General features: G+C 47.6%; 2 protein-coding genes across 2 annotated transcripts; one reads left to right on the top strand and one right to left on the bottom strand.

The window, feature by feature from the left end:
* Nucleotides 1–468: 468 nt before the first annotated feature.
* On the top strand, nucleotides 469–4,538 carry LOC109942969 (zinc finger BED domain-containing protein RICESLEEPER 2). Its single transcript, XM_020545581.3, has 3 exons — nucleotides 469–677; nucleotides 852–1,175; nucleotides 1,561–4,538. The coding sequence occupies exons 1-3, from the start codon at nucleotides 668–670 to the stop codon at nucleotides 3,687–3,689; spliced, it is 2,463 nt and encodes an 820-aa protein (XP_020401170.1). The 5' UTR covers nucleotides 469–667; the 3' UTR covers nucleotides 3,690–4,538.
* Nucleotides 4,539–4,698: 160 nt separating this feature from the next.
* LOC103642084 (peroxidase 1) lies at nucleotides 4,699–6,709 on the bottom strand. Its single transcript, XM_008665403.4, has 4 exons — nucleotides 6,331–6,709; nucleotides 5,958–6,149; nucleotides 5,661–5,829; nucleotides 4,699–5,411 (listed from the first exon to the last, which is right to left on the bottom strand). The coding sequence occupies exons 1-4, from the start codon at nucleotides 6,604–6,606 to the stop codon at nucleotides 4,990–4,992; spliced, it is 1,059 nt and encodes a 352-aa protein (XP_008663625.1). The 5' UTR covers nucleotides 6,607–6,709; the 3' UTR covers nucleotides 4,699–4,989.
* Nucleotides 6,710–19,561: the final 12,852 nt, after the last annotated feature.

Here is a 19,561-nt window from a genome sequence, read left to right as displayed (position 1 = left end):
TGATCATACCATGGTATTTTATACCAAAAGTCGTTTGGGAGCATATACAAGAATTTTGTATTTTAAACCATGATTTTGATAATACCACGGTCGTGGTATTTTTTGGGGTCAGACCAAAATTATTTTTTTGCTTGTACGTAGCTACAGTCTTCTCCTACCCTATAACTAAAATATTATGTCTTCAAACAAGTGCTGATTGAACTGATATAAAATATAACACAGTTATATCATGACATAAATTTAAAACTATAGTATTATGAACTGTTGTTTTGAGAAACAAAGTTCTCAAATAAGCCCTAAAGAGCTAAGAAACAGTGAAAAAGGCCGGTCTAATATGAGCCAAAGCCCACACAACAGGTTAGGTACTTGAACTGGACCCGAGGCCAGTGAAAACCCTATCCAGATCGAATCAGCCCGATACCCGGCCCAATCTAACGGATGGGTTACCCTTGCCCGCCCGCCCGCCCGCACGCAGACCCAGCTCGATGCCCTAACCGTGCCCACCGGAGTCTCGTTCCCCTCCGACCGAGGACCCAAGCCCCAAGGTTCTCCATCTCCAGGTGACCCCTCCGCCTCGATCCCGTAGGATTTTTCAGCTGATTTCTTCGCCAAGCGGCATGTATACCCGTGTTTGTGAACGATTTGGGCTTGCCGCCCGCCGCTTGTGATGCGATCCGGTATTTTTTTGGTGAATATTGCGGAGTGCTATGCGTACGCAGATCTTGCTGTTCCTCTAACTGTCTAGTGTGTTTCGTTCGAGATTTCTTGCTCTGCTATGGACGTTCAGTAGCTATTCTCATGCTGGCGATGATATCCACTTACTTCATACTTCGATGTTGCACTGTGTTCAGCTATGGAGCACCATATAATTCAGCAAGTCGGAGAGCATGAGGGGGAGGAGGAGGAGGATGGCATGGGAACAGAAGCGGCATTCGAGGGGGTGCACAATCACGACACTTTCAGGTACAAGCACAAGAAGAGGTCCAAGGTGTGGGAGGAGTACAAACCCATCTTCCTGAACGGGAAGGTTCAGTTTGCAGAGTGCCTGTACTGCCACAGCCGCATGAGCTGCAAGGACTCCAATGGAACGAGCCATCTCTGGCGGCACCAGAAGATCTGCCCTGGCAAGAGGGACGTGGTGTTTCGGCGGCTCAAGGATTCCTACTTCCCATGTGGTATGCTTCGCTTTTGCATATTCAGAAGTCGTGCATTAGTTCCTAGATGATTCATGACGTTCTCCTTAGTGATTTGAGTCTATTATAGGACGTTTGGTTTGAGGAATGAGTTAGTCCAGCATCTCCTTACTCCTCCCTTTTTATTTGGATTGTGGAATGGGATGGGTTGATCCGTTATCACCTTATTCCTCACATGCTATTAACTGGTACTAGTACGAGGAATGGAGTCATTCCACCAAATTTGAGGAATGGATTTAAGATGCACCACATCATCTAGTATGTTGTTTCAGTTAGCATGGTGTAGCTTTAACATGTACTAGTTGCATAGATACTTAAAAACAATTTACTTGTCGCATGTCTGTAAGCATCTAGATTTTTTATGCAGTTTTGGTGAATCAGAGTGAACCGGTTACACCAGGTGATTCGGTGAATCAGATTATTTCAGAGACACTTGACGACATAAGTTCAGTAATTCCCAATAGATTCAAATCCAAGGTGTGGAGAGAGTTTTCACCTATCTATGTTGAGGGTAAGCTCCAGGCTGCTGACTGCGTGCATTGCCGCAAACGCCTCAGTGCAAATAAGTTTGGGGGAAGAAGCCATCTGAGTCGACATCTGCAGACCTGTCAGGCACGAAGGGGCTACAATAATCAGAAGGGAACGCTTTACCCTTCTAGTGTTCCTGATTTGAAGTCCATTGGGCAAGATGAGCTCTCACCTGCCTTGGCAAATGGGAAGGTTCACATAGCAGGATACTCCAGCAAACATCTCTGGTCTAGTAGCTCTGCTGACACTTCCCCTATTGTCCGGCCCATTCAAGTGTCGGCGCATCAACCTCTGCCATCACAAGATTTTCCAAGCCTGGGGAAACAGAGAACCTCATTTACAACCACAACTAGTGACATAAGGAAGGTTGACCAAGGAACAGCTTATCAAGAACTAGCCAGGATGATAGTTTCGCATGGTTATCCTTTATCAATTGTAGAGCATGAAGAAATGAGAAGATTTGTAAAGAGCCTCAACCCTATGATTCATGCAGATGCAGTCTCACACAATGATATAGAAGGACATTGCTGTGCTCTATTTGAGAAGGAAAAGGCAAAACTTAAAGATCAATTGACCCTTTCCTCCCGGCGTGTCTCTTTGTCAGCAAGCATATGGACTCCTGAGGGAGCCGAACCAACAGTAAATTACCTTTGTTTGACAGCACATTTTATTGATAAAAACTGGAAAGTTCACCGAATGATAATCAAGTTTGGCATGTTTCGGTCCTCACCTACTGATGTGGAAAGGATGGTACATCATAAGGAGGCTTGTGTACCAGAGTCTGAATGTGGAGCATATAATGTCATATGGGATGCCATTAGAGATTGGAATCTTGATCAGAAGATTTTGAGCTTGACTTCTGTTGGTGAGGTTAGGAATGCTTTAAGTTCCTCAAAGCTGAAGGAAATACTTGTGGAGAAAAAATGCCTTCCTATCAGAGGCAAGCTATATGATGTTGCTTGTGTTGATGATGTCCTTAACACTATTGCTTCCAAAGTGCAGCAAAATATCATTCACCTTGTCGGTGACATGGTAACAGAGTTTTTTGTTGCACATACATCTTCATCGTTGAATCAACAACAGCTTATGGAAGTCATTTCACAGATGAGTCTGAAGTGTCCACAAGAAGATGCTAAGTGGTGGTACAAATTTTATTTTCGGCTTGAAGTTTTTTTGCATTTCAATAAGCCATTTCCTTTTGAAGAAGCAGCATCTCCAGAGCATGTCATAGTTGCTGAGTCTATTTGCAAGATTTTGAGGACGTTTTATCGTGTTATTGAAGTCATTTCTGCCTCTAGTTCTCCGACAGCAAACATGTACTTCAATGAGATATGGAAAGTGAGAACAGTCTTGCAAGAAGAAGCATCAAGTGAGCATGCAGAAATCACTGCGATGGTCGCAGAGATGCAGGAAACATTCAATGAGTACTGGCAACATTCATACTTATGGTTATGCATACCTGTTATCCTAGACCCTAGATTCAAGTTCGGTTTCATTGAGTTCCGTCTGAAACGAGCTTTTGGATTAAAATCAGCAAGCTACTTATCTGGCATACGTGAAACACTCCAGGAACTCTTCAATGAATACTGCAGTCCAGTGGATCAGCCGAATGTGCGTGTGCCAAAAAGCGAATCTTTTAGTCTAGATGACAACGACTCATTTGAAGATTGGGACCAGCACCTCAATGAGCAAGCGAGCAGTCAGAAATCCACGGAACTCGATAACTACCTTGCGGACGGTTTGGTTCCAAGGAAGGATGACTTCGATAACCTGAACTGGTGGATGTGTCACGCCACAAAGTACCCGACACTGGCGGCTATCGTGCAGGACATCCTGGCGATGCCAGCATCTGCTGTTCCATCAGAAGCAGCGTTCACAAGCAGTGGACCAGTAATTCCAAAGCACCACAGCATGCTAAGCATCAAGACCATTGAGGCACTTGTTTGCACTCGAGATTGGATGAGATAAAGCGGTTACGGTCATACTGTGCTCTGTTTATCGATATGGCTCTGGAACTTCTGTTCCTTGCATCTTTGCCTATAAACATGAATACATGACGTGCTGCTGCTGGCCCAGAAAACTTGGCACCCCAGATTGTGTACCCTGAACTCTGAACAACCAATGATGGGATGCAGTTTTGTTCAGGGGATGGTCCTGGCTCCCAACCAGTGGGATCCAGTCCCCAGCCAGGATTGGGTGGTGGATCCTGTGAAATTCCTGCGTTAGAAACAGGCCCTCAGAGGTTTGGTAGGTGTACCTGACTTGGTTCCATGTGTGTACAGTTGCTCGATGTAGTTGCAGATGTAGTTGCAGATCTGCGGCCCAAAACAGAGCTAAGCTAATTGTAATGTTGCAGGCATGCTTTATTGGTGATCTTGGACACTTCTGGTTCTGGAATAGCATCCCTAGTGGCTATACCAGTTCGTTGCAAATGGACTCGCGGTTGAAAGAATAAACTGAGCTACTACTTCAGTCCAATGTTGCATAGGAAACATATATGGCTGGTTTGGTGGCCAGGGATCATCAGGCCAGACAATCTTTCTCTAACACCATAATACCATCGCCACAATTATGTGTAGTAGCACATCTTATCTTGTACTACCATTATTCATGGTGGCGTCCACAGCGAAAAGTAACCGTACGCGTCGAATTGCCGATGGATTACTGGATGTATGTTAGCAAGAAAAAACAGGCTGGAAAGTGCAACACAGCTGGGGAGAGTGCGAGGCAAGGTTGAGCAGTTGACCATTGGACGCATATGCATGTGTACGTAACGTGTTCTTATATGCATGCTTCATCCCCATCAGAATTCAGAAAGCACATTTCATCCTCAGGTTTTCCCTACTCTTGCACGCAGCCGGTCAATCGACATTTTTAAACACGCTGATACAGATGCTCGATCAGTAGCTAAAATTAAACACCTGAGATTAACTTGGACTGATATAAAATATACTATATCATTCACTGAGTGTCTGGATTAATTTGGACGAATCAAAAAAGTTTATTTGATTTGATTCCATGGAAATATTGTAAACGAGCTGATTTCACATGCACCTTTATTAGCAGTTTCTACACATGGATGCATGGGAAGAAATAAAAAGTGAGCACTACCTAATTAATACGCAATAATCACCAACAAATCCTCCTTACAGATGCATCACATCAGTACTCTAATGATTAAGCAAAGCAACGGAGATGGAGCTACATATATACGACGTAATATACATGCATGCATCTCAGCTGGCGTCCGGCTAGCAGCGCGCGCTAGCTAGTTGACGGCGGCGCAGTGCCTCCGGACCTCCCCCTGCGCGCCGGTGAGCACCTGCACGGCGCCCATCTTCACCATGGACTTGGCGAAGTCGGCGAAGAACTCGGCGGGGTAGGCGCCGGCGCCGGCGCCGGCCTGCCGCTGGACGTAGGCCCGGGCCGCGGGGTCGTTCATCAGCGTCTGGTCGGAGGCGAACAGCGACCGGCCCCTGGCGACGCGCCGGTAGTAGCTCGCGTCGAACGTCCGGAAGCTGCCCGGGTCCATCTCCACCAGCGTCGTCGTGTCGCCGGGGCTGCCGCACTTGCTCTTCAGCCGCGGGAGGTAGCGCCTGTCCAGGGACGGGTCCGCCGCCGTCGTGCCGCTGAAGTTGTACAGCCGGTCCGCGAACGACGAGCAGTGGGAGGTCCCCAGAGTGTGCGCTCCTGTACCATGCACGTTAGTATTAGTTTAGTTTAGTTGACTTGTTAATTATGCTGCCTTCTTTCACACGAACAAGTTGCTTCTTAGTTACTAAACTACAGATGGTCGCCTTTATCGGGGAATGTTGCTGATGACACAGGTTTCTAAAAGAGAATCATTGCATTTGCATTGCATGGTCTACAAGAACGACCAGGCGAGAAAGATCCAGCAGTACCAATGCAATCAAGGCATATATATCCTGGAATTTTTACCTAGCAGAACAACCTGGTCCTTGGCATCGAGGCCCTTGGGGATGAAGAACTGGTACAGGTTCCGACCAGCGTCGAAGAAGGGCGCGGGGAGGTTGTCCAGAGCATCTTGCTTCACCGATCTCCTCCCGTCTCTCCGCCCTGTTGGAACATCCCAGTGAGGCCCTTTGGTCTGTCGTACTCGTACGTACGTTGCACGTACACAGTAGCAGAGGAAACAATAATTAGGCCAACGCCAATAATCATCCTAATTAAGTTAGTTGAAGGATCAAGACTATCGTCCTACGAGCTTCGTCTTACCAGCACAACGACGTCCCTGGCTACCAGAGCCAAGATGTCAGCACACGACACCACTCCAGGGCAGGCCTGCTCCAGCTTCGCCTTCACGCGGTCGACGGTGCCGAAGCCTCGCAAGGTGAGGTTCGGTATCGCCTCCTTCTCGGATGGCAGCCCTGGCACGGTGCTGTTCAGAAGAACGGAACCGTCGCATCCCTGCATATATCACACATAATTCTTCAGTACGTCGTCGTTTCAGAACAATCCTTCGGAAACACATGCATGCATGAACTCGGCTGAGAATAAAGCAACTAGCTGCTAGCAGTTCGTCCGTCGTCAGGAACAGACGTACTAAAATGCATGCGATGCATGAGCATGACCATGCACGTACGCTTACATTCACAAAGCAGTCGTGGAAGTGCATCCGGAGCAGGGGCCCGGCGAGGCTCGGGACTCGGGAGATGATCTTGGCCATCTCGTCGCGAACGATGGCCTCCGCGTTCGGGCACGTGTACTGGTAGAATCCGACCCGCAGCCCCGACGACGTCGGCGGCGGCGAGGGTTGTTGCAGCCCGCCGCCGCCGAACTCTTCTGGTGGATTGGATAGCGCCGATGAGGAATATTGTAGGGAGAGAGGAAGGACGACGAGTCCGAAGAGAAGCCTGGAGACCATGACGATGATTAATGCGAGGGTAGGGTAGGGTTAGTTGCTCTCTTGCTTGCTGATTTGTGGGGTGAACGACTCGAACTTGTTGCAGCCGGCCTGCTTTATAGTTCAGTTGCTTGGCTTGCACATAAATGACAGTAAGCCTGCAGCCATGCATTTTCTTCAGTGTATGTATACTGGTATATATTGTGGCTACAGATAGAGAAGCCAAGATGTACGTACAGCCTTGAAGTTGCATTCTTTATTTTTCGAGATGTGATGTGATCATGTCCACCATGCATGCATGTGGCCTGCTAGCTAGCTTGGAGTTAAACTAGTCGATCGTGTGTGCCTGGGGATCAGTATTTCATGAGCACTATATTATATGTGTGTTAGAGGCCTAACAACAGGATGGCGGCGCTTGCTACCGGCGGCGGCACTGGCGACCACTCCGCCATCAGCAAACGGGACTTCCTCCCCGGCGAGCAGGTATGTAAGAGGACCCCACATCCACCACCCGCTAAGCTGCCCCCGTCTCCGTCCCTCGTATCCCACTCTGTTCCGGCGGTGAGCAAGTCAAGATCCAATCAAGGTAGCCGACCCACACCTCTCCCAGGCAGCGGTCCCGTCGCGGATCTACAGCTTCTTGTAGGCTCCGTTTCAGCAGATCTGAACCCTGATGCTCACAGCGTGGAGCATCATAGCCTAGCCGGCTACAGCACCTCCCTTTGTCACGCCACGAATGGTTCGGCTGCTTCGATGGCAACAATCCTGCGCTCGACAAATCAACAGTCGTCAATCAAGCGCGTGCGCTTTGCTGATCTCGTCAGAGGAAGGGGATCCTCTCCTGCAAGCATTCACTCCCCGCCACCGGCCAAATCCTGCCTCAGATTTGGGCGGCAGGATGTTCCTGCAGTGAACGGCGCTGACCATACCGCTGCTGCTCCCGGGGATTCAATTCCTTCCACTCTGCCCGACCAATCCGGTTCTAGGTGGACAACTGTTCATTACAAGCGCAGACTCCGTCCGGCGGGTGAAGCATTACCTACATCAAATTCAAAGGTACTTTCAAGACGCCCAACAACCAGCGCCTCTCTTAAAATCCCTCGAGCAACCAGCGGGCTACTGGCAAGCATGCAGGATAAATGCTTTCGTTGCCTTGCTCGGGGTCACCGTGCAACTGAGTGCAGGGACCCGGTGAAATGCTTCAAGTGTGGTCGTTCGGGCCATAAAAGCTGGCACTGCCCTCAGAACTACAAGGCGTCCAAGACCACAACTCCACAACCACCCTCAGTACAGCCACAAGCACCTCCTCCCTCGGATCATTCCAATTTCCCGCCTCTTGGCAATTGGACGATGGCCTTCAGAAGCAGCACCGCAATACGCCCAGAGGAGTCTTTCGCTGTGGCGCACTCTTGCGGCGACATGGACATTGAGTTGGATCATCTGGCCTCTCATGCTGTCTGGGCATGGCTGGGGCGAGACAGACCGGCGATCGGCATCGACGTCATCAAGAAAGCTTTCTGCTCTAGATTTGCTGTACTGCCGGTTGACATCACGGTGGCCAGACACTACCCAGAAGACTTCTTCATCACCTTCGTCCATCGTCACCACAGAGATGCAGCAGTGGCGTGTAGAGATTTTCAGCACGGCAATCTCGACATCCGAGTCAGGCAGTGGCAACTGCCAATACATGGTGACCACGACGACCTCAAGTACCATGTTCGTTTGTGCCTTGAAGGAATTCCACTTCACGCTTGGAATGAAAGCATCGCCAAGCGCGTGGTGGCAAGCTCCTGCGACCTCCACTACATCGACGCTGACTCCCTTCAACGTCGCGATGCGAGGACACTAAACATGTGGGCCTGGACCACAGACCCTCAACGCATACCCAAGGTAACCTGGTTGACATTGACATGCAGATCTGCGTCTTCGCGCGATGGCATGGCCCCTGCTCCCCGACGTGGCCTGACTTTTAGGGTCCTTGTGCACCTGGACCTGGTGGAGGAGCAGCCCAGTTGTGATGGGCGTATGCGTGCTCCTCGTCGCTTCGATTGGAAGTATGGCATCGTGGATGGTGAAAGTTCACCACGGGACCGCAACGACCCACCCCCATCAAGTCGCCTCGACAACCACCGTCGAGATGATGAGGATGGTGATGACTATGACAGTGAACGTCGCGGTCGTAGGAGCCGCAAGGGAGACACCTGGAGCGCCAGGTTTTTCAGGAGCCTCTCACGCGCTCCTAGTGAGCGATGCCGCTCGTCATCGCGCCATGGTCGCCGCCGCGACGTCGAGCACCCAGGTCGTCGCCGAGCTTGGGAAGGTCGCTGCGATGCCGCGACTTCGACGCTTGCTGCCAGCTCCTACAGGGTACGAGGCCGCAGCCGCGTACGTCGCCTCTGGAGACGTGTGGAGCGCCGTTCTAAATCCCCTACGCGCGCCAGTCGTTTGACCCGAACTGCCCCGGGGAGCAGCGAAGGCACGGGTGACACCCACCACCCCTCTCCACAACCTCCAAGGATGCGTGCTGACCCAAATTTGTGCACAGAAATGGTGAACACCACACAACTGCAAGAGGCTTCCGCGCAGCACGTCGACAATAACCTTGGTATGCATTTACCTGCAAATGATTTGAGTGATGTGCGCCCTGACCCATCTAGGAAAGAGAATTGCTACAATGATTCTGCTGGTAGGTGCTTGATTCCAATACAAGATGTGTTCAAATCAATTTGGACCTCTTTTCCAACAGATTCTAGGAGTATGGAGAGGGGTGCAGAAGGCGTACAGCAGCAGCACCCTGATGCCCGCCCTCCATCGCCGTTACTGGATGCTGCAACTGATCATGGTGAGCGCCTTTCTGTTGACCTGGCAGCAGACAAGATATTGCAGCGCCTCTCTCTTCCAACTGATCCTAGGAGTCTGAAGAGGGGTGCAGAAGGCGTACAGCAGCAGCATCCTGATGCCCGCCCTCCATTGCCGTTACTGGATGTTGCAACTGATCATGGTGAGCATCGTTCTGTTGACCTGGCAGCGGACAAGATATTGCAGCGCCTTTTTAGGACGCCCGCGCGGGCGATTCTGCCCAGCACGACTACTGCAGGCATACAAGAGACAAGGAAGACAGTAACCACTGAAGTAGAAGCAAGCAAGGCAACCCCGGCACTGCGTCGTCGACTTCATCCGGCCAGCACGACCACGGTACGACGCAGCGTCCGACTCGCAAAATCTCGTCCTATGCATGTAATCCAGCGTGCCCAACGAAACCTTTGTAGAAAGCTCGGGCTGCTAAATGACGAATCAAATAACTTTGAGACCGCCTTACAAAAATTCCTAACCATGTTCCAGGGGACTCTGCCACAGGAGACACTTGCAGCCCTAACGTCCGCCTTCAACCTCGAAGGGTCGACAGAGAAGAGCTTCGAGGATGCTATGATTGCGATGATGGGGGACGGAGTTGCAGACTTGCAAGATGGCATCAGGAGTCTGCGCGTTGAGGAGCTGCAGTCAGCAGCATGAGCCAGTGATCTGTGCTTAAGGGTCTTTTGCTTCTATCATGTTAACTTTAGGCTTTGAATTCCTGCCTCGCTTGTGTGCGGAGGCTTCAGACTGCATGTGTTTGATGTATGGCGTGAACACCTCTTGTATGGTCCTTTTGCATTCCCTGCACCATCAATGTCTCGACGCACCTCATTCACCAGATATGTGGTTTCTGAAAGTCGCCTAGAGGGGGGGGGTGAATAGGGCGAAACTGAAATTTACAAATATAAACACAACTTACAAGCCGGGGTTAGCGTTAGTAATAATGAATGAGTCCGCAAGAGAGGGCGCAAAACAAATCGCAAGCAAATGAAGAGTGACACGTGGATTTGTTTTACCGAGGTTCGGTTCTTGCAAACCTACTCCCCGTTGAGGAGGCCACAAAGGCCGGGTCTCTTTCAACCCTTCCCTCTCTCAAACGGTCCCTCGGACCGAGTGAGCTTTCTTTTCTCAATCACTTGGAACACAAAGTTCCTACAAGGATCACCACAAGATTGGTGTCTCTTGCCACAATTACAAGTGAGTTTGATCGCAATGAAGGAATCAAGAAAGCACGATTGCAAGAGCCAAGCGACAAGAGCGACAAATAACACACGGATCACTTTCTCTCTCAAGCCACTAATCACTAATGATCTCTTTTCTCAATTGTGAAACTTGGAGAGATGGAGGCTTTGAATGTGTCTTGGAATGGATTGCTAGCTCTTGTATTGAATGTTGAAGGTGGGAATGCTTGGATGATGTGAATGGAGGTGGTTGGGGTTGTATTTATAGCCACCAACCACTTCCTAGCCGTTGGGCCATTCTGCTGAGCGCGGACGGTCCGCCCTCCTGGTGCGGACGGTCCGCCCCTGTAGATCAACGGCTGAAAATGCAACGGTCAGCAGTAACGGCTATATCAACGGCTATATTGCATTTAATGCGTCGTCAGATGTCAGACAGAGCCAGTCGCGGACGGTCCGGTCGTGCACCCCGGACGGTCCGCGAGGCCCCCTATAATTCATTTCTCCAAACCCGTTACCTTCGGGTTTTTCGGTTTCTTACCGACCGGACGGTCCGCGCCTAAGGCCGGACGGTCCGCGCGAGGGCTCGGACGGTCTTTGCTTTTCCTTCGGACAGTCCGTAATGGAAACTTGTATTTTTGCATTGGTTCTGTCCGAGAGTCATTCTAGTGTTGCGGACGGTCCGCCGCAAGGGCCCGGACGGTCCGCGCTTGGCCTGTTTTTCCAAAAAGCTTCTTCTGTCCGGAATAATCTACGGTATTCCGGACAGTCGATTTAGCATAGTTATAGATGAACTTTTGGCACCTGTAAAACATATAATCTAGAGCAAACTAGTTAGTCCAATTGTTTGTGTTGGGCGATTCAACCACCAAAACTATTTAGGAACTAGGTGTAAGCCTAATTCCCTTTCAATCTCCCCCTTTTTGGTGATTGATGCCAACACAAACCAAAGCAAATATGGAAGTGCATAATTGAACTAGTTTGCATAATATAAGTGCAAAGGTTGCTTGGAATTTGGCCAATGTAAATACTTGCAAGATATGCATGGATTGTTTCTTTCTTATATAACATTTTGGACCACGCTTGCACCACATGTTTTGTTTTTGCAAATTCTTTTGTAAATCCTTTTCAAAGTTCTTTTGCAAATAGTCAAAGGCAAATGAATAAGATTTTGAGAAGCATTTTCAAGATTTGAAATTTTCTCCCCCTGTTTCAAATGCTTTTCCTTTAACTAAACAAAACTCCCCCTAAATGAGATCCTCCTCTTAGTGTTCAAGAGGGTTTTTGATATGTCATTTTGAAATACTACTTTCTCCCCCTTTTGAACACAATAGGATACCAAATGATAAAGACTTTTGGAAAGCACTAAGTTTTTGAATTTGGTGGTGGTGGTGTGGTCCTTTTGCTTTGGGCTCATTTCTCCCCCTTTTTGGCATGAATCGCCAAAAACGGAATCATTAGAGCCCTCGAAGTGCAATCTTCCCCTTTGGTCATAAATAAGTGAGTTAAGATTATACCAAAGACGAAGTCCTGTTGCGTTTGAGCTATTACTCTCTCCCCCAAGGATGAAGTCTTTTTCTTTGATGCTCATTTCTCCCCCAAAGACGAGAGAGTTGCTCGGAGTGATGGCGAAGCATGAGTTACGGAGTGGAAGCCTTTGTCTTCGCCGAAGACTCCAATTCCCTTTCAATATACCTATGACTTGGTTTGAAATCGACTTGAAAACACATTAGTCATAGCATATAAAAGGGATATGATCAAAGGTATTCAAAAGAGCTATGTGTGCAAGCTTAGCAAAAGAAATTTCTAGAATCAAGAATATTGAGCTCATGCCTAAGTCTGGTAAAAGATTGTTCATCAAGTGGTTTGGTAAAGATATCGGCTAATTGATTTTTAGTATTAATGTAAGAAATCTTGATATCCCCCTTTTGTTGGTGATCCCTAAGAAAATGATACCGAATGGCTATGTGCTTAGTGCGGCTGTGCTCGACGGGATTGTCGGCCATTTTGATTGCACTCTCATTATCACATAGCAAAGGGACTTTGGTTAATTTGTAGCCGTAGTCCCGCAGGGTTTGCCTCATCCAAAGCAATTGCGCGCAACAATGTCCTGCGGCAATGTACTCGGCTTCGGCGGTGGAAAGAGCGACCGAATTTTGCTTCTTTGAAGCCCAAGACACCAAGGATCTTCCCAAGAATTGGCAAGTCCCCGATGTGCTCTTCCTATTGATTTTGCACCCCGCCCAATCGGCATCCGAATAACCAATTAAATCAAATGTGGATCCCCGAGGGTACCAAAGCCCAAACTTAGGAGTATAAGCCAAATATCTCAAGATTCGTTTTACGGCCGTAAGGTGGGATTCCTTAGGGTCGGATTGGAATCTTGCACACATGCAAACGGAAAGCATAATGTCCGGTCGAGATGCACATAAATAAAGCAATGAACCAATCATCGACCGGTATACCTTTTGATCCACGGACTTACCTCCCGTGTCGAGGTCGAGATGCCCATTAGTTCCCATGGGTGTCTTGATGGGTTTGGCATCCTTCATCCCAAACTTAGCAAGAATGTCTTGAGTGTACTTCGTTTGGCTAATGAAGGTGCCCTCTCGGAGTTGCTTGACTTGGAATCCTAGAAAATATTTCAACTCCCCCATCATCGACATCTCGAATTTCTGTGTCATGATCCTACTAAACTCTTCACATGTAGACTCGTTAGTAGACCCAAATATAATATCATCAACATAAATTTGGCATACAAACAAGTCATTTTCAAGAGTTTTAGTAAAGAGTGTAGGATCGGCCTTGCCAACTTTGAAGCCATTAGCAATAAGGAAATCTCTTAGGCATTCATACCATGCTCTTGGGGCTTGCTTGAGCCCATAAAGCGCCTTAGAGAGCCTATAGACATGGTTAGGGTACTTACTGTCTTCAAAGCCGGGAGGTTGCTCAACATAGACCTCTTCCTTGATTGGTCCGTTGAGGAAGGCACTTTTCACGTCCATTTGATAGAGCTTAAAGCCATGGTAAGTAGCATAGGCCAATAATATGCGAATCGACTCAAGCCTAGCTACGGGTGCATAGGTTTCACCAAAATCCAAACCTTCGACTTGTGAATACCCTTTGGCCACGAGTCGAGCTTTGTTCCTTGTCACCACACCATGCTCATCTTGCTTGTTGCGGAAGACCCATTTGGTTCCTACAACATTTTGGTTAGGACGTGGAACTAAATGCCATACCTCGTTCCTCGTGAAATTGTTGAGCTCCTCTTGCATCGCCACCACCCAATCCGAATCTTGGAGAGCTTCCTCTATCCTGTGTGGCTCAATAGAGGAAACAAAAGAGTAATGTTCACAAAAATGAGCAACCCGAGATCGTGTAGTTACCCCCTTATGAATGTCGCCGAGGATGGTGTCGACGGGGTGATCTCGTTGGATTGCTTGGTGGACTCTTGGGTGTGGCGGTCTTGGTTCTTCCTCATCCTCCTTTTCTTGATCATTTGTATCTCCCCCTTGATCATTGCTATCATCTTGAGGTGGCTCGTCTTCTTGATTTTGCTCTTCATCATTTTGAGCCTTATCCTCATTTTGAGTTGGTGGAGATGCTTGCATGGAGGAGGATGGTTGATCTTGTGTACTTGGAGGCTCTTCGGATTCCTTAGGACACACATCCCCGATGGACATGTTCCTTAGCGCGATACATGGAGCCTGTTCTTCACCTATCTCATCAAGATCAACTTGCTCCACTTGAGAGCCGTTAGTTTCATCAAACACAACGTCACAAGAGACTTCAACTAGTCCAGTGGACTTGTTAAAGACCCTATATGCCCTTGTGTTTGAGTCATAACCAAGTAAAAAGCCTTCTACAGTTTTAGGAGCAAATTTTGATTTTCTACCTCTTTTAATAAGAATGAAGCATTTGCTACCAAAAACTCTAAAATATGAAATATTGGGCTTTTTACCGGTTAGGAGTTCATATGATGTCTTCTTGAGGATTCGGTGAAGATATAACCGGTTGATGGCGTAGCAGGCGGTGTTGACCGCTTCGGCCCAAAACCGGTCCGGTGTCTTGTATTCATCAAGCATGGTTCTTGCCATGTCCAATAGAGTTCGATTCTTCCTCTCCACTACACCGTTTTGTTGTGGCGTGTAGGGAGAAGAAAACTCATGCTTGATGCCTTCCTCCTCAAGGAAGCTTTCAATTTGAGAGTTCTTGAACTCCGTTCCATTGTCGCTTCTTATTTTCTTGATCCTTAAGCTGAACTCATTTTGAGCCCGTCTCAAGAATCCTTTTAAAGTCTCTTGGGTTTGAGATTTTTCCTGTAAAAAGAATACCCAAGTGAAGCGAGAATAATCATCCACAATAACTAGACAGTACTTACTCCCGCCGATGCTTATGTAAGCGATCGGGCCGAATAGATCCATGTGTAGGAGCTCCAGTGGCCTGTCAGTCGTCATTATGTTCTTGTGTGGATGATGAGTGCCAACTTGCTTCCCTGCTTGGCATGCGCTACAAATCCTGTCTTTCTCAAAATGAACATTGGTTAGTCCTAAAATGTGCTCTCCCTTTAGAAGCTTATGAAGATTCTTCATCCCAACATGGGCTAGTCGGCGGTGCCAGAGCCAACCCATGTTAGTCTTAGCAATTAAACATGTGTCGAGCTCAGCTTTATCAAAATCTACTAAGTATAGCTGACCCTCTAACACACCTTTAAATGCTATTGAATCATCACTTCTTCTAAAGACAGTGACACCTATATCAGTAAAAAGACAGTTGTAGCCCATTTGACATAATTGGGAAACAGAAAGCAAGTTGTAATCTAATGAATCAACAAGAAAAACATTGGAAATGGAATGGTCAGGTGAAATAGCAATTTTACCCAAACCTTTGACCAAACCTTGGTTCCCATCCCCGAATGTAATCGCTCGTTGGGGATCTTTGTTTTTCTCATAGGAGGAGAACATCCTTTTCTCCCCTGTCATATGGTTTGTGCACCCGCTGTCGAGTATCCAACTTGAGCCCCCGGATGCATAAACCTACAAAACAAGTTTAGTTCTTTGTCTTAGGTACCCAAACGGTTTTGGGTCCTTTAGCATTAGATACAAGAACTTTGGGTACCCAAACACAAGTCTTGGAGCCCTTGTGTTTGTCCCCAACAATTTTGGCAACTACCTTGCCAGATTTGCTAGTCAACACATAAGATGCATCAAAAGTTTTAAATGAAATGGCATGATCATTTGATGCATTAATAGTTTTCTTTCTAGGCAACTTGGCATGGGTTGGTTGCCTAGATCTAGATGTCTCACCCTTATACATAAAAGCATAATTAGGGCCAGAGTGAGACTTCCTAGAATGAATTTTCTTATTCTCAGGATACCCGGCAGGGTACAAAATGTAACCCTCGTTATCCTGAGCCATGGGAGCCTTGCCCTTAACAAAGTTAGACAAGTTCTTAGGAGGGGCATTAATTTTGACATTGTCTCCCCTTTGAAAGCCAATGCCGTCCTTAATGCCCGGGCGTCTCCCATTATAGAGCATGCTTCTAGCCAATTTAAATTTTTCATTTTCTAAGTCATGCTCTCTAATTTTAGCATTAAGTTGTGCTATGTGATCATTTTGTTTTTTAATTAAGGCAAGGTGATCATGGATAGCATCAACATTAATATCTCTGCATCTAGTGCAAATGGACACATGCTCAATAGTAGATGTAGAGGGTTTGCAAGACTTTAATTCAATAACCTTAGCATGCAACAAATCATTCTTAGTTCTAAGGTCAGAAATAGTAGTATTGCAAACATCAAAATCCTTAGCCTTAGCAATTAATTTCTCATTCTCATTTCTAAGGCTAGCGATGGAAGCATTCAATTTATCAATCCTAGCAAGCAAATCAACATCATCATTTCTAGGATCAATGCAAATATGAGTATCAACCTTAGCCAACAAATTAGTATTTTCATTTCTAAGGTTGTTTAAAATCTCATGGCAAGTGCTTAGCTCACTAGATAATTTTTCACATTTTTCTCTTTCTAGAGCATAAGCATTTTTAACCTTAACATGTTTCTTGTTTTCCTTGATTAGGAAGTCCTCTTGGGAGTCCAAGAGATCATCCTTTTCATGGATAGCACTAATTAGCTCATTTAATTTTTCTTTTTGTTCCATGTTAAGGTTGGCAAAAAGAATACGCAAGTTATCCTCTTCATTTTTATCATCCTCATCACTAGATGTTTCATATTTAGTGGAGGACTTTGATTTTACCTTCTTTTTGCCGTCCTTGGCCATGAGGCACTTGTGGCCGACATTGGGGAAGAGGAGACCTTTGGTGACGGCGATGTTGGCGGCGTCCTCGTCGTCGGAGGAGTCGCTTGAGCTTTCGTCGGAGTCCCACTCCCGACAAACATGGGCATCGCCGCCCTTCTTCTTGTAGTACTTCTTCTTCTCCTTCCTCTTGCCCTTCTTGTCGTTGTCCCTGTCACTGTCACTTGATAATGGACATTTAGCAATAAAGTGACCGGGCTTACCACACTTGTAGCAAACCTTCTTGGAACGGGATTTGTAGTCCTTCCCCTTCCGTTGCTTGAGGATTTGCCGGAAACTTTTGATAATTAGGGCCATCTCCTCGTTGTCGAGCTTGGAGGCGTCAATTGGTTGTCTACTTGGTGTAGACTCCTCCTTTTTCTCCTCCGTTGCCTTGAAGGCCACGGGTTGCGCCTCGGATGTGGAAGGCTCATCAAGCTCGTTGATCTTCTTGGAGCCCTTAATCATGCATTCAAAACTAACAAAATTCCCGATGACTTCCTCGGGGGTCATTTGTGTATATCTAGGATTGCCACGAATTAATTGTACTTGAGTAGGGTTAAGGAAAATAAGGGCTCTCAGAATAACCTTAACCACTTCGTGGTCATCCCATTTTGTGCTCCCGAGGTTGCGCACTTGGTTCACCAAGGTCTTGAGCCGGTTGTACATGTCTTGTGGCTCCTCCCCTTGGCGAAGACGGAAGCGACCGAGCTCCCCCTCGATCGTTTCCCGCTTGGTGATCTTGGTGAGTTCATCACCCTCATGCGCCGTCTTGAGTAGGTCCCAAATCTCCTTGGCGTTCTTCAACCCTTGTACTTTGTTGTATTCCTCCTTGCTTAAAGAGGCAAGGAGAATGGTTGTGGCTTGAGAGTTGAAGTGCTCGATTTGGGCCACTTCGTCCGTGTCGTAGTCCTCATCCCCTACGGATGGTACCTGTACACCATACTCAACAACATCCCATAATCTTTTGTGGAGAGAGGTTAGATGAAATTGCATCAAATTACTCCACATAGCATAATCTTCACCATTAAAAGTTGGTGGTTTGCCTAATGGGACGGAAAGTAAAGGTGTATGTTTAGGAATGCGAGGGTAGCGTAGGGGGATCTTACTATACTTCTTACGCTCTTGGCGTTTAGAAGTGACGGACGCCGCGTCGGAGCCGGAGGTGGAGGTCGATGAAGTGTCGGTCTCGTAGAAGACCACCTTCCTCATCCTTTTGTGCTTGTCCCCACTCCGATGCGGCTTGTGAGAAGATTTTTCCTTCTTCTCCTTATGGTGAGAAGAGGAAGATCTTTTCTCCTTCCGCTTGGAGGATTTCTTCTTCTTCTCTCTTCTCTTGGTGCGGGACTCTTCCGATGAAGATGAAGCGCTCCCTTGGCTTGTAGTGGGCTTGTCATCGCCGGTCTCCATCTCCTTCTTGGCGTGATCTCCCGACATTACTTCGAGCGGTTAGGCTCTAATGAAGCACCGGGCTCCGATACCAATTGAAAGTCGCCTAGAGGGGGGGGTGAATAGGGCGAAACTGAAATTTACAAATATAAACACAACTTACAAGCCGGGGTTAGCGTTAGTAATAATGAATGAGTCCGCAAGAGAGGGCGCAAAACAAATCGCAAGCAAATGAAGAGTGACACGTGGATTTGTTTTACCGAGGTTCGGTTCTTGCAAACCTACTCCCCGTTGAGGAGGCCACAAAGGCCGGGTCTCTTTCAACCCTTCCCTCTCTCAAACGGTCCCTCGGACCGAGTGAGCTTTCTTTTCTCAATCACTTGGAACACAAAGTTCCTACAAGGATCACCACAAGATTGGTGTCTCTTGCCACAATTACAAGTGAGTTTGATCGCAATGAAGGAATCAAGAAAGCACGATTGCAAGAGCCAAGCGACAAGAGCGACAAATAACACACGGATCACTTTCTCTCTCAAGCCACTAATCACTAATGATCTCTTTTCTCAATTGTGAAACTTGGAGAGATGGAGGCTTTGAATGTGTCTTGGAATGGATTGCTAGCTCTTGTATTGAATGTTGACGGTGGGAATGCTTGGATGATGTGAATGGAGGTGGTTGGGGTTGTATTTATAGCCACCAACCACTTCCTAGCCGTTGGGCCATTCTGCTGAGCGCGGACGGTCCGCCCTCCTGGTGCGGACGGTCCGCCCCTGTAGATCAACGGCTGAAAATGCAACGGTCAGCAGTAACGGCTATATCAACGGCTATATTGCATTTAATGCGTCGTCAGATGTCAGACAGAGCCAGTCGCGGACGGTCCGGTCGTGCACCCCGGACGGTCCGCGAGGCCCCCTATAATTCATTTCTCCAAACCCGTTACCTTCGGGTTTTTCGGTTTCTTACCGACCGGACGGTCCGCGCCTAAGGCCGGACGGTCCGCGCGAGGGCTCGGACGGTCTTTGCTTTTCCTTCGGACAGTCCGTAATGGAAACTTGTATTTTTGCATTGGTTCTGTCCGAGAGTCATTCTAGTGTTGCGGACGGTCCGCCGCAAGGGCCCGGACGGTCCGCGCTTGGCCTGTTTTTCCAAAAAGCTTCTTCTGTCCGGAATAATCTACGGTATTCCGGACAGTCGATTTAGCATAGTTATAGATGAACTTTTGGCACCTGTAAAACATATAATCTAGAGCAAACTAGTTA

This window comes from Zea mays, chromosome 10, assembly GCF_902167145.1.
Source record: "Zea mays cultivar B73 chromosome 10, Zm-B73-REFERENCE-NAM-5.0, whole genome shotgun sequence".
Lineage (NCBI taxonomy): Eukaryota > Viridiplantae > Streptophyta > Magnoliopsida > Poales > Poaceae > Zea > Zea mays.
The sequence above is the reverse complement of the archived record's forward strand: the minus strand, read 5'-3'. Positions and strand labels throughout refer to the sequence as shown.

Excerpts from the sequence above, each read along its gene's own strand:
- LOC109942969 (XM_020545581.3), top strand. Across the intron at positions 1,176-1,560 it reads GGATTCCTACTTCCCATGTG|TTTTGGTGAATCAGAGTGAA; the intron begins GTATGCTTCGCT and ends TTTTTTATGCAG.
- LOC103642084 (XM_008665403.4), bottom strand. The coding sequence starts at position 6,606 with ATGGTCTCCAGGCTTCTCTTCGGACTCGTCGTCCTTCCTCTCTCCCTA. Across the intron at positions 6,150-6,330 it reads TCCACGACTGCTTTGTGAAT|GGATGCGACGGTTCCGTTCT; the intron begins GTAAGCGTACGT and ends TGATATATGCAG. Across the intron at positions 5,830-5,957 it reads CCAGGGACGTCGTTGTGCTG|ACCAAAGGGCCTCACTGGGA; the intron begins GTAAGACGAAGC and ends CGAGTACGACAG.